General features: G+C 39.5%; 1 protein-coding gene across 3 annotated transcripts in view; it reads left to right on the forward strand.

Annotated features, from left to right (window-relative positions):
* Positions 1 to 16,771, forward strand: part of LOC131468717 (dedicator of cytokinesis protein 3-like) — a 70,002-nt gene that overhangs the window by 48,669 nt on the left and 4,562 nt on the right. Inside the window, exons 26-52 of one of the 3 annotated variants that reach the window (XM_058643246.1) lie at positions 314 to 460; positions 553 to 651; positions 748 to 842; positions 996 to 1,071; positions 1,193 to 1,293; positions 1,402 to 1,460; positions 2,660 to 2,808; positions 2,898 to 2,983; positions 3,077 to 3,103; positions 3,209 to 3,304; positions 3,392 to 3,452; positions 3,551 to 3,644; positions 5,059 to 5,207; positions 7,111 to 7,197; positions 7,418 to 7,522; positions 8,297 to 8,438; positions 8,892 to 9,058; positions 10,355 to 10,441; positions 10,551 to 10,730; positions 10,852 to 10,935; positions 11,728 to 11,844; positions 12,513 to 12,655; positions 13,890 to 14,025; positions 14,323 to 14,404; positions 15,521 to 15,636; positions 16,416 to 16,500; positions 16,587 to 16,709. In XM_058643246.1, coding sequence (XP_058499229.1) covers positions 314 to 460; positions 553 to 651; positions 748 to 842; positions 996 to 1,071; positions 1,193 to 1,293; positions 1,402 to 1,460; positions 2,660 to 2,808; positions 2,898 to 2,983; positions 3,077 to 3,103; positions 3,209 to 3,304; positions 3,392 to 3,452; positions 3,551 to 3,644; positions 5,059 to 5,207; positions 7,111 to 7,197; positions 7,418 to 7,522; positions 8,297 to 8,438; positions 8,892 to 9,058; positions 10,355 to 10,441; positions 10,551 to 10,730; positions 10,852 to 10,935; positions 11,728 to 11,844; positions 12,513 to 12,655; positions 13,890 to 14,025; positions 14,323 to 14,404; positions 15,521 to 15,636; positions 16,416 to 16,500; positions 16,587 to 16,709 — 2,893 coding nt within the window. The remainder of the gene's footprint in view (positions 1 to 313; positions 461 to 552; positions 652 to 747; positions 843 to 995; positions 1,072 to 1,192; positions 1,294 to 1,401; positions 1,461 to 2,659; positions 2,809 to 2,897; positions 2,984 to 3,076; positions 3,104 to 3,208; positions 3,305 to 3,391; positions 3,453 to 3,550; positions 3,645 to 5,058; positions 5,208 to 7,110; positions 7,198 to 7,417; positions 7,523 to 8,296; positions 8,439 to 8,891; positions 9,059 to 10,354; positions 10,442 to 10,550; positions 10,731 to 10,851; positions 10,936 to 11,727; positions 11,845 to 12,512; positions 12,656 to 13,889; positions 14,026 to 14,322; positions 14,405 to 15,520; positions 15,637 to 16,415; positions 16,501 to 16,586; positions 16,710 to 16,771) is intronic. The other 2 variants (XM_058643247.1, XM_058643248.1) reach the window with 2 other exon arrangements.

Here is a 16,771-nt window from a genome sequence, read left to right on the forward strand (position 1 = left end):
GCTTCAAACCGATCATTCAATTAGCAAAATAGTTGTCGACTAATTTAGTAATCGATTAATGTTACATTATAGAGAGGGATGTTTATCGGAAATCATTTCTGAATGTGATTGTTTAATATTTTCTTTAATTAAAAGTGATCTTTAAAATTCTTAAATTTGATTCAGAGAACCCTGGCAGAGAAAGCAACATATTTCCCAACATTCAATAAAATGACCCTGGAAATTATCTAAATGCTGCTAAAAATGCCGTTATTCTGTTGTATTTACATGTCTGTGGTTGACTTCAGGGTCTCTCTGCTCCCTCACTTCCCAGGAATCTTCAGTTCAGGAGGAGGTGGAGATGATGGTGGAGAGTCTTCTGGACGTGTTGCTGCAGACGCTGCTGTCCATCATGAGCAAGTCTCATTCTGTGGAAACGTCCAGAGGACAGCGCTGTCCCCAGTGCACTGCTGAGATAACAGTGAGCCTCCGCTCTTTCGTTTGCTGTGTTTTTATGAATATTTTAAGTTGATTAACCTCTGTCCATATCTGTCATTGTCTCTTTTTTTGCAGGGAGAGTATGTTTCCTGTCTCCTCTCTCTCCTCCAACAAATGACAGAGATCCACTTTCACCATTTACTGAACAACTTCCACAGCAAAGAGGAGCTGAAGGTGGGGAAATCATTGAGCCACAGAGCAGCAGAGGAAGCATTTTTCTCACCACACAGCTTTAACATTAACAAACTTAATGTCGATATCTTTACGCAGGAGTTCCTACTGAAGATCTTCTGTGTGTTTCGCAATCTAATGAAACTGACTATCTTCCCCCGAGACTGGAGTGTCATGAGGCTTCTAACTAGTCAGTGAGTCTGTTTTTCCTCTTCCTATTGTTCCCAGAGATGGCAAGGATATACATAAAGCCAGCTATTAGATCAGACTCCCTTCAGAAGGTGATGCTTGTGTTGCATATTGCCTCATCTATTTTTGGCTGACAGTGTAATGTTTGTTTTCTGCAGCACCATCGTAGTGACAACACAGTTCCTGTCTCCGGCGCTGCACAAGAACTTCTCAGAGGCCGATTTTGATTTCAAGGTGTGTGTGTGTGTGTCCCAACAATGAAGGAGTGGTGGCACCATACGATATTTAATGTTTTGAATGCCTTTGAAATTAATATAGTTTCAGTATAACACTAACTTTCTTTTCTTCTTGTCAGGTGTGGAACTCCTTTTTCAGTCTCACTGTTCTATACATCAACCAGCCCAGTCTGCAGCTGGAGGCACTCGGCCCTGCTAAGAGAAAGAAAGTCCTCGACAAGTGAGAAACGACCACATATCTATTAATTTATTTTGCTTTCTCCTCAACATTTGATTTTCTCTTTAATCTAACGCTCTGCAATTCATTGTCCTTTTTTTTTCCTTGTAGACATGGAGACATGAGAGTGATGATGGCATATGAGCTCTTCAGCATGTGGCAAAAATTAGGTATGTAGACATACACAGCTACTCTATAGCCTCCTGCCATCTTCACACACTCACCAGCCATTTCTCCAGGTCTCGTGTGTTTCTAAAGAAGTGTCTGGTGTGGTCTTCTGATGCTGTCGCTTATCTGCTTTAAGGATTAATGTGTGTTCAGACGCTCTTCTTCACATATTGGTTGTTTCGAGTTGTTATTTGAATTACTGCTCCCGTCTCGAACAGGTCTGGTCATTCTCCTCTGACCTCTGGCATCAAAAAGGCATTTTATACCCAGAGAACTGCTGCTGATACTTGTGTTAGATCTTATCTAAATCCATCCATCCATCCATCCTTTTCCTCAACATGAGGGTCGTGGGAGGCTCTTTATAGAATCAGCTACAAAAAAAAATGTATATTAGTTGCTTTCTGAAATCCAGACATTTTCCTGAAACCATCCATTTTCTACCGCTTTATCCTCCACAGGAGGGTTGCGGGGGGTTGTTTATTTATTTTATTTTATTTTATTGATTGTGCATGACAATAACAGTAAGTCTTTGGCACATTGTTCATCGTTTTCAGACATATTTTGTTCTTTTTGTCTTTTTATTTATTGTTAAATATTTTATTTAATACCGTCATTTGTGATTTAGGAAGTGCTGTTTTACTTATTTGACTTTAACTGTAGTGTTACTTGCAGTCATTGCAATAGTTACAATAAATGCACTGACTATTGTTTTATTTTGTTAGTTTTTAGTAGGCCGACCCCATATTCACCCCTTAGAATGGAGTAATTTTGAATACTTAATCAGCACAAGACCATTATTCTGAGACTCTTACCATTTGAGATTAAAGCTAATATAAGCGTAAGCACATGCGGGCTGACATTGAGATGATGCAAGCAACATCAGAAGCCCCAGAAGCATCATGAGATTAATGCTTTATTAATGCCGTTGATAACGGATCCCAAAATAAATTTTTTGCTTAGGGCCCCATGAAATTGTTCAATTTTCTGAAAAATGTATGAGAATACAGAAGGAACATCTCCTAGTAGAACCCCCTTACATGTTCTGGAAATGTTCCTGCTTTTATCAACACAAGTTACTGAGTCAATTTCCAGTTGCATTCTTAAAATACTAAACGACAAAACTCTGGTTAAAAACTCCAACCAATTCTGGAGTCGATTCTTATATCTAAACAGCTTTTGTGGGAATCCTTTTGCAATCCAGGTGACAACAAGCCCCACTTCATCCCAGGAATGATGGGACCCTTCCTGGGAGTCACACTCGTCCCTCAAACCGAGGTCCGAAACATCATGATCCCGATTTTCCACGACATGATGGATTGGGAGCAGAGGAAAAATGGCAACTTCAAACAGGTGATTAGGATGTTATTATTATGTAAAAAGAAAGGGATTATGCACAGGTTTCTGTGTCACATAATGTAACATACCCACAATGTGTGTAGGTGGAAGCGGAGCTGATGGACAAGCTGGACAGCATGGTATCAGATGGGAAAGGCGATGATAATCACAGAGAGCTCTTCAGCCTTTTGTAAGCATCCGACCTGTGTTTGCTGTGCTTGAGTAAAGCTGCTCTCATCATAATCTAATGTACTTGTCTTTTTTTCAAACTGCCACACTCTAGAACACAGCTGTTTGGTCCTTACCCAAGGTGAGGCGACATCACAGCGACATTTTGGATTTGTGTCTATTTACTTTTGTTTTGTTTTATTTTAACGCTTCTCTTTACCAAGACACGTCTTTATTCTCTGTGTAGCCTTCTGGAGAAAATAGAGCAGGAGACCTGGAGAGAGACGGGGATCTCGTTTGTCACATCAGTCACAAGACTTGTTGAGCGGTTACTGGATTACAGGTACACTAAGATTATAGTGTGCATTGTAACACTACCAGATTATGTCATGTCAGTTACAGAGCAATGACATTGTTTTGCTATGTTTAGGGACTGCATGAAAGGAGATGAGATGGAGAACAAGAAAATCGGTGGTTCCGTCAACCTCATGGTGAGACAGTCGTGAAATATTTGGGATTTTTAAAACACATTAATAATATTTTAAAAGAAAAATTATTACTCATCTTTTTTTTTATTTTTTTATTCCAGAACTTCTACAAGTCAGAAGTTAATAAAGAGGACATGTACATCCGTTACATCCATAAGCTGTGTGACTTGCATCTACAAGCAGAGGACTTCACAGGTAACACAGGCTAGTTTTCAATCTGTGGGGTTAAAAGTTTTGTTTGGTACAGGTAACTTGTCATTATTAACTGATTGCACACAATCCCACGTTTATTACATCTTTTATAAGCCTTGCGCTCACTCTTCTTTCACCATAATATTCCTTTGACCACAGGGACAGGGGTTTTCTCATAAAAAATGGTGACTCAGGTTTTTGACACAAAGGAGCTCCATAATTTCATGTTGAAAACAATGAAGAGAATCATGTTTACCCAGCTTTTTTCACAGAGGGGGAGCTCATATGACACAATACAGGCTCCAGGTAAAAATACCAGTGGCAATACTGGCATCTACTACTCCTGCATCCTGCAACAGTTATCAAACTTTGAGAGTGATGAGTCTAACTAAACCCAAATCTGCAAATCTTTAGAACCAGAATTTACATAGTGCCAATACAATGCAGACCTGCCATTCACACTCACACTGTTGTAAGTTGATGTGCTATCCAAATAGTCTTGGACACTTTATTTAAAGGTGAAATTCTACACTGTGTCACTTTAAAGCTGCACTGTGCAACAGTTGGTGATTTCAGATGTCAATGACTTTTAAAAGAAAGAATTCTTTTGTCTCTGTTGCATCTTCATAAACGGAAACAATGCAATCATTATTTGTATGCCGCGTCTTTCAACTGGAAAGAGGCTCTGTCAAGCAGTACATGAGTGTCAGATCTAAATGAAGGAACATTTTGTGTGTAAACAGCAGGAGCACAGGTGTGGGCGGGGAAAAGCAGCAGTGGAATTAACTTCTGAAACTTTTCGTGCACGCTTCTTTGTGTTTTCAGTCCAAACTACAACCCGTTTGCAGTCGTCTTACTTTACTAGCCCAATGTTGGCGTTGTCTCCATCTCTTTTGACATGAAACAAATTATTTCCTGTGTGCAGGAGATCTAAACACCACTATATTGGGAAACACCGAGAGAATAATGTGGAGCTGATAGACTTAATCAGCACTGTTTTAACTCATTTGACACTGGTTTAAATCTAACAGACGTGGCTAAATGACCACTGTGTGATAAATTTCAAACTGACATGTTTTTCATTTGATGACTGTGTAAAACATTTGTAATAGGCTAAGACAGTAGGTGGAATGATTTCCTCTGTGCAGGTGCTGTTTGCACCTCTGGCCAAAAATATACCAGAACGTACTCACTGAGCTGTGAGCAGCTCCTGCTCTGTGCCACTGACTGTGCTGTGTGTGTGTCACACACACACACACACAAGCACCATCTGTTCACAAACACTCGACCCAAAATGTCTGGAAGGTATCGGTTCATCACTGTGGTGCCAGAGTGTGCAAACCCTGTACCATCTGCAGTCTTACGAGAGAGCAGAGTTTCATTCCACTGATCTTTGACCTGTACCTCCTTGCCACAGAGGCAGCGTTCACCCTGCTGTTGTACTGGGAGCTGCTGCAGTGGGAGGACCGACCCCTAAGGGATTTCCTCCATTATCCCTGTCAGAGTGAGTGGCAACGCAAGGAGAACCTGAGTCGTAAAATCCTCCACTACTTCAACAAGGGGAAGGCAAGTGGATTTTATTACATCCTTACTTACATCCTCTTGTTTGACTTTAACATTTGAAATGTTAAAGACCCGGCTTTGCTGATAACTGATCATAGGTAACAATTAAAATACAAACAAAATAACTCCTTTTCTTTTTTACATTTTCCTTTTTTTTTATAATATCCTCGTAATTGTTTGCATCTGTGGTGGTCAATTCACTCTAATCCTCTAATTAAAATTAGAAAAAATACATAGTTACAAAAATCTTAAAAGTATGTATATATATATATATATATTGTTTTTACTAAAATTAAATTTTTAATACATGCAAATCTTCAGTGCAAATATAAATTCTGTTTTGTGTTGCTGATATAGTCTATGCATTTAAGTGTCTGTAGTGTTTTCATGTTAGGGAAATTTAACTAGTTTTAAATAGGTTATATATAGTATGCTGTGAAGTAGATTAAACATGCTGATCATGTTTATATATAAAATCACAGTCACTATATGTATAAATTATGCATATTATTGTAGACCTGGTATAACTTTATATTTAGGGCTGCAAATAATTTTCCTAATCGATTCATCTTTACATTATTTTCTCAATAATAATCGATTAGTTGTTTGGTTCAAAAATATGTTGTTATATGGAGCACATAATTAAGGTTAATAAACAAGTTTTAATTATCTTTTTAAAAAAAATACTCAAACCAATCGATCATTACAAGAGTTGCTGATTGATTTAGTCATTGATTAATAACCGATGAATTGAGTAATTATAGCCAGAGAACGTAGTAAAGCAGCTACTGTGGATCGTCAAAATGAAAGCATGCCATTGTTATTGTTTTTCAAATGGCAAAACACTAAATGTGAAAAGTAATATGCAGCATTTGCTCTCACTATTACACTTTAGGGTCAGATGGGTCAATAGTGATTTGCTTCCTGGAGTCAGTGCTCCCTGCTGATGCTCATCAAACACAATCAAATTAGCTGGAGAGAACAATGACCTCTGGACTCTCAGAGCAACTGAGAAGCAAATAAACATGGCCTCATCGTCCTCCTTCATAGAAATTCAAAACTATCTATAAACAATTTATGTATTATGTTGTCAGGCATTTTGCATGTCCACGATAAAATCAGATGAGAAACAAATGCCAAATAAAGCTATGCTCTATTATATTCCACTTTCAAAGTGTTATCTTTTACATACCCTGTATAAGCAATAGTGTAATATCAATAAATTCATATACAGTCAGGATTCTTATCCTCAAATATTGTAATTTGGTTCAAAAATGTTTTTATTTCATTTCAAAAGACCTGCACTATAACATCATAGTAGTAAAATAAGTCTTCAGTTTTATGTTATGCCATACTCTCACATAATTTTTGGGGATATTTGTGCAAGTTTAGCTTAAATTAATGTAAATATTTTATATGTAATTAAAATAAATAAAATATTATGTTTTATTTACATTGTTTGTTTTCCAAATATAAAAGCCACCAATCTTGCAAACGTATCACTCTTAATTTCATGATAATAGAACATTTCTCAAATTATGATTGATATCGGAAATCAATTTTGAACTAAATGGTGACCCCAGGAAATCCTGAGATTCTGAACGATTGAGACCTCTAATACAAGCAGCTACATTTGGTGTGAGTGCTTAATAAAATTTGTAAAAATAAAAAGGCTTTGCAACACAACAAAATCAATACAATTGTGTTGACACAATGGGGAACTGAGCGTCCTTAATGAAGGTTTACGCTCTCTGAACGTTTGTCTTATGTAGCATGTGAATGTACATGTCATCACACTGTCTTTTCCAAAGTTTCCAAACTTAGTAATTGTGACAACGACATGATAAATTGAGCCTCAGCTATTTCTAGCATTAATCCTTTATCTCGTTCATATTTAACTTTGCAGTGCTGGGAATATGGAATCTCCCTGTGCCGGGAGCTGGCGTTCCAGTATGAGACGTTATATGATTATCAGAGCCTCAGCTGGATACGGGTGAGTGAAGTCTTGTGTGCGTCCTCTTCCCACTGTTATTATTAAGCAAGCGTCCTCTGTGGTGCTGCTGCTGCAAAGTGTGTATTGTGTCAAACACAATACCCTAATTACCTGTGCACACACCCACATGCATCAGGAAATGCACAGAGTAAAATAATGTGTGTGATTAAATCATTACTCATCCTGACTCCTCTGTGTGGTATTTATCACTCTGTGACAGAAAATGGAGGCAGCGTATTACGACAACATCATTGAACAGCAGAGGATTGAGCCAGAGTTTTTCCGAATGGGCTTCTATGGCAGGAAGTTTCCTTTCTTCCTCAGGGTAAGACTCAGGAAATCTCATCTCCTCGTGTCTGTTATAGCACAGACAAGTGTTGATTCTGCTGATGCAGCCACTTTCTCTGCTCTGTAATGCTTCAAACTATAGTATAGTCGGTACAGGAGAAAAAGCCCGGGGAGGAAAATCATGTCATAATAAAAATCTATCCCTAGAAGCATGAAGCAAGTGTTAAATACCTTATTACATATATATTAATATATTATATTATTGTAAGGAGAGATTGCTGAAATAAGATATGATGAACAAAGAGGCAGACAAGTCAATCTTCAGTTGAGGCACCTTTAATGCAACATAAGCTCACGTTTGACTGGTTTTCAATAATCCAGCCCGACTATTTTTGGTAAGCTGGCAGCCAGAGATGCAGAGATGTTCTAGAATTGAGTGGCTGCTGTACATAGAGGGATACAGCTGTGCTCCAGGCCATGTTGAATCCCTCAGGGTTAACAACAAAAAAACTACTAAAAGACAACGTAAATGTTTTTGATGTTAAATGGAAATTTAAATCACTAACATTACATTGAATAAAGTCCAGGTTTCCCATTAACAACAAATGTTTGAGTCTGTACAAGGACACTGTTAGACCTGAAAAATCCAATCGCATCATCATGAATATGAGACATGTCATCATACTTAGTAGAACTTTATCTTTTACCCACACATGTAATCTTCTTAAATCATGTGCAAAAAGTATTAAATAATTTAACCTGTTAGAGTCAGCCTTGCAAACATCCTCTTGTTTCCTCCTCTTCTCCACAGAATAAGGAGTTTGTCTGTCGTGGTTATGACTATGAACGGCTCGAGGACTTCCAGCAAAGGATGCTGGGAGAATTCCCACAGGCCATTGCCATGCAGCATCCCAACCAACCTGATGACACCATCCTGCAGAGTGATGCCCAGTGTATCCTATTTGTTTAGTTAGTAAAAGCAGCTTTTTGTTGTTTGTTTTTAATGTTTTATTATGAAATGATCTTTTATTGTATAGGTTATTTAGGACCGTTGGTTGGAAAAGCTCCTTTATTGAAGTCGGAGGAACAAAGAGGCAAGAAGAATTGCAAACTCTCATTTTAAGAAGCTGCAACCAGCTAATATATTAGCATTTGCTTGCTTCATACAATGTATCACCTCAATAATTATTTTTTTTTGATTTTCATTCAAGTGCTCGTTGTTTCAGATTTGTGGGAAAAAAATGTGAGAGGTTATTGCCGCTGAATAGAGATGCTGAACACGATCTTCACGCTGACTTTCCAGAGTGAGACAGTCAGCATTTCCCTCTTCCATCTCTGCTGCTCTCGCTCCTCTGTGAGCACACATGTCTCTCTGTCTGTCACTTCCTTGACACTTTGGCTTGTAGATTTGCAGATCTATGCGGTGACTCCGGTGTCAGACATTTCTGATGCGCCTCAGCTGGAGCGTGTGCCAGAGAGGATCAAGAGCTTCTACCGCATAAACAACGTCAGCCGTTTCCACTATGACAGGCCTTTCCACAAGGGGCCCAAAGACCGGGAGAATGAGTTCAGGGTACAGTGAGCCAGCAGTGTCACTCTCAGTCACATCCTCAGCTCTGACTTTATTCACATGTAACAACAGGAAATGACACTAAATAGATCAAACTGTGAATGTTACATGCACTGTATTTATTTTATAAGATGAATGTGGCCTTTCAGGTGATGCAGACTTAGTTAACACCCCCTTGTGGCCACTGTGGGCATAAGTTAAGGCCTTAAATCTTTATTTATAAATCTGAAATTTCATGACACAATAAGAATAAAGGTAAAACTAAAGGTGGAATCTTTAGTTTAACTCAGTCAGGGCTGTGCAGGTGTGGTTTGATGGGATTTGAATCTGAAACAACTTGAACTAAACAATCCACCACAGTTATACCAGGTCTAATAAAGATAATTGTGATATGATGTTTATGCTCATTTATATCAGTTGTCTTTCTCTTGTCTTGAACCAGCCTGATCATTCTCCTCTAACTGCTGCTCATTTCCTTATCATACCATTTTCTGTAAATTCTAGAGATGGTTGTCGTGTGTGAAAATCCGCAGTTTCTGAAATACTCCAGACCAACAACCATGCCACATTGAAAGTCTCTTAAATAACCCTCATTCTGATGCTCAGTTTCAACCTCAGCAGCTCATCTTGATCATGTCAAGACATGGCCAATTAGATATTAGCACATACTAGCAGTTTACCTAATAAAATGGCTGGAATATGTACGTATGCATGTATGACTCACTTGTGTAGCAGCCTTTGTAAGTGTGAATTCCTGCAGGTGCATTAGTCACAAACACTGCAATATGATGTTATGTAAGGGAACAGCATTAACATAAAGAAAAGGGAGACACAAGTTAAATCGTACCAACAGAATATAGATTTAATATTTGTTTACAATCATAACAATTCAAATTAAAACTATTTTTTACATTCAATGCTTAAATTCAGTGTTAAGCTATTTTCTATGAAAATATGAAACAATTTGATTTCAGTGAACCAATTGCTTGTTATGTTCGTTGTTACTGTAACCCCCCCCCCCACTCCCACTTTCTCGAGGATGACAGGTTTACAACCTGCAGGGCGTTAGAGACTTGGACCAGACAGTGACACTGTTCTTTCCTCTGACACACTTACCTACATTTGGAAACCACATCTGAACTTTTACTCTTTAATAAGAACAGGCATACGGGTTTTCCCAACACAGGCTTTTTTTTTTTTTTTTCAGCCTGCTTATTCATCTGTTTTTACACACTTCATGATGCTTCCAGATGCAGTTGACAGAAAACTGCATAACTTTGTTCTCTGCTTGCTTAACAGAGTCTTTGGATTGAGAGAACAACCCTGATTCTCTCCCGTCCTCTGCCTGGGATTTCCCGCTGGGCAGAGGTGGAAAGGAGAGAAGTGGTGAGCGGCTCAAATATAACTGTTTTCTAAAAGCTCCTTTATATAACAGACGTGATGCCACTCTGGTATGATGCTTCTGAGGGAGTGACAAAAGTGCTTTTACTTCCAGATGGAGGTGAGCCCTCTGGAGAATGCCATTTATGTGGTGGAGAATAAGACGCAGGAACTGCGGACTCTTATCAGCCAGTACCAACACAGACAGCATCATGGCAACATCAACCCACTCAGCATGTGCCTCAATGGAGTCATAGACGCTGCTGTGAATGGAGGCATCGCCAGATATCAGGAGGTACAGTTGTAAGATGGAGGGAGCGCGAGAGGGATAAAGGGAGGGAGGGACTTCTGAAGTGATGAATGATGACTGTGTCATATGAGATCCTTATCCTTTGACTCTTCCTCTTCTGCACCAGGCCTTCTTTGATAAAGACTACATCAGCAGTCACCCTGAAGATACTGAGAGGATCACACATCTGAAGGATTTGATGCAGGAACAGGTCAGACTCTGCTTTAAAGGCCCAGTGTGTGAGACTGCAGATTGTAAGTGGAGGACTCCTGCACTCACTGAAGAAACAACAGTGGCTTTTGTATATCAGAAAGAGTGTTTTTTTCTTATTTGCATAGTTAGTGTCCACTTTAATACGAGAAACGGACACATTTTGGCGATTTTGTCCCTTTGGGCTGCTGTAGAAACACAAATATTCAAAGCCATTGAGAACTAATTTGACAGAGTTGCCGTGTAGATCTCGGGTGACATTCCCACGCTGCACACAGGAAGTGATTTATTTTATGCCAAGAAAGATGGAGGCAACAGCAATGCTGTGTTAGTAATGCAAGATGACTGAAAACACAAAGAAGCACCCACAAAACATTTCAGAAGTGAATAATACTACTCAAACTGTCACTAGCATCTTGTCCCAACCCTACCATGCTCTGCTGCTGTATACACATAAACGCTCCCTCGGTCAGGTCTGATAGTGTTTTCATTCAGTTGAAGGACGTGTCATACAAATAATGTTGCATTGTTTTTGTTCACAAAGGCAGAATAATAACATCAAAAAAGAAATCAACAAAAAAAAATTATGCACTGCACCTTTAAGGGCATAAAAAGGCTATGAAAACAAGTTTTATTTTGAAGTGTGGGTAATATATTCAGTTTCTGCCCTAAACAACCCTTACACACTGGACCTTTAACTTCATGGCATGTAGTACTGCTCCTTTAACAGACTCACTGGAGGATAATGCAATATAAACATAATTTCTATTGCTTCTATGTCTATGTTTTTTAGGTGCACATTCTTGGAGTGGGGTTGGCTGTTCACGAGAAGCTGGTGCATCCAGAGATGCGTCCCCTGCACAAAAAGCTTGTAGACCAGTTCCACATGATGAGGACAGGTTTACACCACGTGAGTAACCAGGTTTTCATTTTTCTGTCTGAGCCAGATTTTGCTGACCTATATGAACAGTGTACTGTGTATATACAGTAGATGCTATGTTTGCATGAGTGGTATAGAGTAGTAGAGGCTTTATCTTCCACATGAGGGCTGTGGGGAAGCCAGAGTCAATCCCAGCTGACATAGGATGCAACTTGGACAATCACCACGCAGAGACAAACAACCATTCACTCTCACATTCACACCTATGGTCAATTTAGAGTCTCAAATTAACCTCTACATGTTTTTTTGACCATGGGAGGTAACCAGAGAACCCAGAGAAAAACCAAACACACATGAAGAGAACATGCAATCTCCACAGAAGGCCCTGGGGTGAACTGGAATTCAAAATGGTGACCTTCTTTCTGTGAGGCGCCAGTGCGAGCCATTACTCTGCTGTGTTGTAATTGTCTGGTGACCTGACCAATGTCAGCTGGGATTGCCTCTCACTCCCCCAGTGACCCTCAAGTGGTATCATTTGTAGCTTTAAGTTATACCGCAATATGATAGGTCATATATAAACTGCAATATTTTAGGTCATATGTACCTCCAAGCCCTCCATCCATTTGTGCGAAGGTTGCAGTGTTTTATATTCTAGTCCTTCAGAGCAGGTGTTTGGGCAGTGTAATTATTCAGAGCAGTATATGGTTGGGTCTCAGCAGGGTGTGCCCAGTGTGGATCGATTTGGCCCCGCGGGCTGCTCGGGGGTCAACTCTTCTAGAGGCATCCTCTCCTCTCACAGCCACATGAGCCCCGAGAGCATGCGCCTCATACACAGACACAGGTAAGTCAAACATACACACCTCAGCCCAGACGATAACCAATATACTGTGCATGACAATAAAGAAGCGGTATTTAAATAACCTTTATGTGGTGCTGAAAACTGTCATAACATACTGTATACAGTATGTGTGTGTTCAGTGGATGAGAGGCAGGAAAGGTCAACAGTTCCTTCATTCCTTGTTGGTGGTGTTGTTGTCATGTTTATTTATTGATGTCTTGTTTTGTTGTTTTTCTTTTCTTTTGATGTATGTACTTAAGTGTTTTGACTTGTTTCATCAACCTGCCTAGGCTTACCTGCCTAACAAAGTACAAATACTTTATACTTTATTCGTAGAATACAAATACGTACAATTTTCACATATCTGTTCTTTACTTCGTTTTTTATGTTTCTGAAAACTTTTACGTTTACTCCACTACATGTCCTAAATAAAATGTGTGCTTTTACTGATACATTTCCCTTAACCATCTCTGTTACGCGTTACTACAAAATAAAAGCTGAGTTGGTGACGTAATGCCTGTTTGTTGTCAGTAGTTGTTTTTAGCAGCACCAACTATTAGGTGTCCGCTGTTAGCCACATATTTCAGCTCCAAGTGGACTTAAAACACACCAGCGGCTTGTTGTTTACCGTGTCCGACGCCGATCCTCACGTAGATCAACCAAGTTGAATTAAATCACAGTGTGATAGAAGCTCCACAGAAACCAAAAGTTTCAAAATACAAGCAGACACCATTCATGACAGAAGGTTAATTTTAATGTTGTTTGAGGTTCTCAGCCTGTACCTATTATTATGCTTTTATTGTTAAGAAGCCACAATAAATGTCATATTCAAAATTGTAAATGCTCACTTTGTTTAATTCTTTTACTTCTAATACTTAAGTACATTTTACATCAGAAAATTACTTTTGATACACAAGTACAGTAAATGTCAGGTACTTTAAGACTTTTACTCTAGTAATATTCTGAAAAGGTGACTTTAACTTCTACCAAAGTAATTTTCTGGTAAGATACTTGTACTTTTGCTCAAGTGTTGCAGTCAAGTACTTTATACAAGCATGGTCACCAGGCGACACAAAATCTAATACTGAGAGATGGTGGAGAGTGTCGTGTGGAACTGATAGACTCATATGACTGAATGTAACGCACATTTGCTTATGCTTAAAAGTGACGTGTGACCGTTTTAAATTCATCTGTGTATACTGTACTATGGTATCTAAAGTGTTTGTTTCTCTTTCAGCCCTCTGAACCTCCAGGGTTCCATCCGTCACTCGTCCTCCTCCCTGTCGTCTCACACGTCCAGTGAGGCAGGAAACTTGGTCATAATGACTGACGGCCTGATGGGGGAGCATCCTGAGGAGGCTTTACACATGCAGGTAGAGCTGAAGGGAAAAAACACACCTAAATATGTTATAAAGTACAACTTTTATTCATTCATATTTAAATTAGCCATTGACAGAAATGTATAATAAGATTTCTTTTATCATCATCAACATTGATATTGTCACTTTAAGAGCTTAAGTACCAGCTAATGTTTAATAAATAAAGTATTACCATGCTGCTTTTCAAATAAACATTTAACAATTGTTTTCTATCTCCCAGATAAAATATGCTAATCTGGGTCAGTGCTTTAATGGTTGTTTGTTAAATCTAGAATTGACTCTGTCTTACAGCCGAGCCCCTCTTCCTCCAGCCTGAGCTCAATCCGCTCCAACTCTTCACAGATTATTAACTCTGCTCCCTCGAGTGCCAGAGGTAAATAACACGGCTGCACAAAGCTGGACACTGGACATGAAGCATTATTCTGACCAATGCCAGGATTTCTCTATCTGCATATGTTTGTGGTTGCTTTAGGGGAACAGAGATGAGAAAAGATCATCAGTAGCAATACATGTAACAATGTTTTTAGGGGCACTGCGTCTGGCAGCAAGTGAGAAGCCCTCTCTCCTCCATTACATTCAGCCGCAACCTTATGTTCTACGACCGGCTACACACAGGAGTCTGCAGTGACACTGTAGTTAAAAATAACACAGAACTGCTCACACCAAACACAATTAAAATCATAGTTGTGTTTGTGGTCACCCGCAGTTTCACAACATTTTACTTCTACTTAGAATCTGAGTAACATCAGCATGGTAGATGGTCTCTTCTCTTCTCTTCGCCTCTCTTCTCTTCTGGCTGAAATCCAGTCACTTGCTCGACAGACAGCAGCATAGTAGTTAGACCTGGGTTCACCATGGCTTCTCCGGTTTCCTCCCAGAGTCCAAAAATATGCAGAGGTTACTTGAGCCCTAATAAGTGTGAATGTGAGAGTGAACGATTGTTCGTCTCTGTGTGTGTGTTGCCCTGCGATGGACTGGCGACCTGTCCAGGGTCTCATCCAGACTGTCAGCATGGATTGACAATGGATGGATGTTTTTCATGTATTCAGAATCAGCCTGGACTATAAACTACAATGATTGGTGTCAGTTCTATGTAACCGCGCTGGTAGAAAGTCAATATCAATATCAACAGAGCTTCTCTCTTGCCTATTTTTGCTGGGAACCAAGCGTGGAAAAATAAGCGAGACACCTGAGCTCAAAAATAGACGCGTGTCTAATGCGTTCATTGTGAGCATGCAGCCGTGACGTACATGCAATGCATCTAGTGTGAACCAGACCTTACACACAATAGACATCTTACTCGGTGTGAACACAGTAACAATTTATTGGATATTGGTAAGACTGTTTGATGTTAAAAAGAAAATGGTGGTTTGTATTTTGGTGTTATTTATTTTAGAAGGGTGGGATGTTAGACGGAGCCCAGAGAGTCTCTTGTAACGCCTGTGGTTTTTGCATTTACAGTAAATTGTTTTTGTTTTGGTCTGTCCAGGCTCACCGTCTTTGCCTGATAAGGCCAAACACAACCGGGAAGTGATGATACTGCTGCCGTCTCACCGCGAGAGAGTCAACAACTCCATGTACTACAACATGGCAGAGAACGGACAGGTGGGTCAAACCCCCAGATTTTACACAACCACTCAGAACCATTCAGCACAGATTTAGCCAAATTACAAACAATTAAATTGTATACATTGCACATACAGCATGATATGGTAAATATAAGGTTGTATCGGTACTGTACCCAAGAGAAAGAGAAAAGGAAAAACAAAGAGTGACAATAAATAAATGAAGATAGATAAATGGCAAGTCAACACGCTCACCAGAAAGGTTGTTGTTACCCTTTAACGTAGCACTGAGGTTTTTCCTTAATCCACTGAAACGGAACACATCGCCTTGTGACAAGGAGAGGTTTACCCATTAAGGTCAACTGTCTCATGGATATGTACATTTATGGTGAATATGGCTGGTTCGATCTTTATAGCTTTGTGGAAAATATTGTAATGTTTTTCCAATATCTAGATATTAAGGGACACTGAGTAGGTCCCTACTTTGTTTCTACACTTTACATTGAGGGGATAAATCTGGGAGTTTATCCTGTTTAGAAAATGTGCAGAGTTTGATTTTATTTTGCGTGTATAAAAAAGTTTGTACCCCATGTAATAATATTATGTACACAGATGTGCACATACAGGTTGTGTACATATATTTTTCATGCACATAGATGTTTATTCTCATTCATATTTTCACACTAATGTAGTTTTGTTCTGTTTTGCCAGACTACACAGTGGGGGGGGATGAGAGAAACTGAATTTCAATTCCTCTGTGTCTTTTCCATGCGGTTGAATTGACAAAAAAAGTGGACTTTGACTTGTTTATTTCTGCAGAACAACCACATGCAGCGTGCCTTACTCCAGCAAGTTAGCCCCTGTAAGCCATGTGTCGATCCTCACATGAATCTGCCAGAGAAAGGTAACACAGCACACAGAAAACTTGACATGTACAGTGTTAATGTACGTGTGTGTTGACTTGTTGATGCAATGTTCCTCCTCCTCCAGTATTCCCCAATGCTCCCAGCAGCTGGAGTCTGGACAGTGAGAACAGGGAGCAGGTGTCTTACATGCCAGCTTCCACTGGAGGAGGAATCATGCCTCCGGTTCCACCCAGGTCCTTCCCACAAGGTACTTCCTCTGTTCACCTAGATTAAAATCTGGTGGCAAAATCTCAGTGTATTAAGTTTAGA

This window comes from Solea solea, chromosome 11 (assembly GCF_958295425.1).
Source record: "Solea solea chromosome 11, fSolSol10.1, whole genome shotgun sequence".
NCBI classification, from domain to species: domain Eukaryota; kingdom Metazoa; phylum Chordata; class Actinopteri; order Pleuronectiformes; family Soleidae; genus Solea; species Solea solea.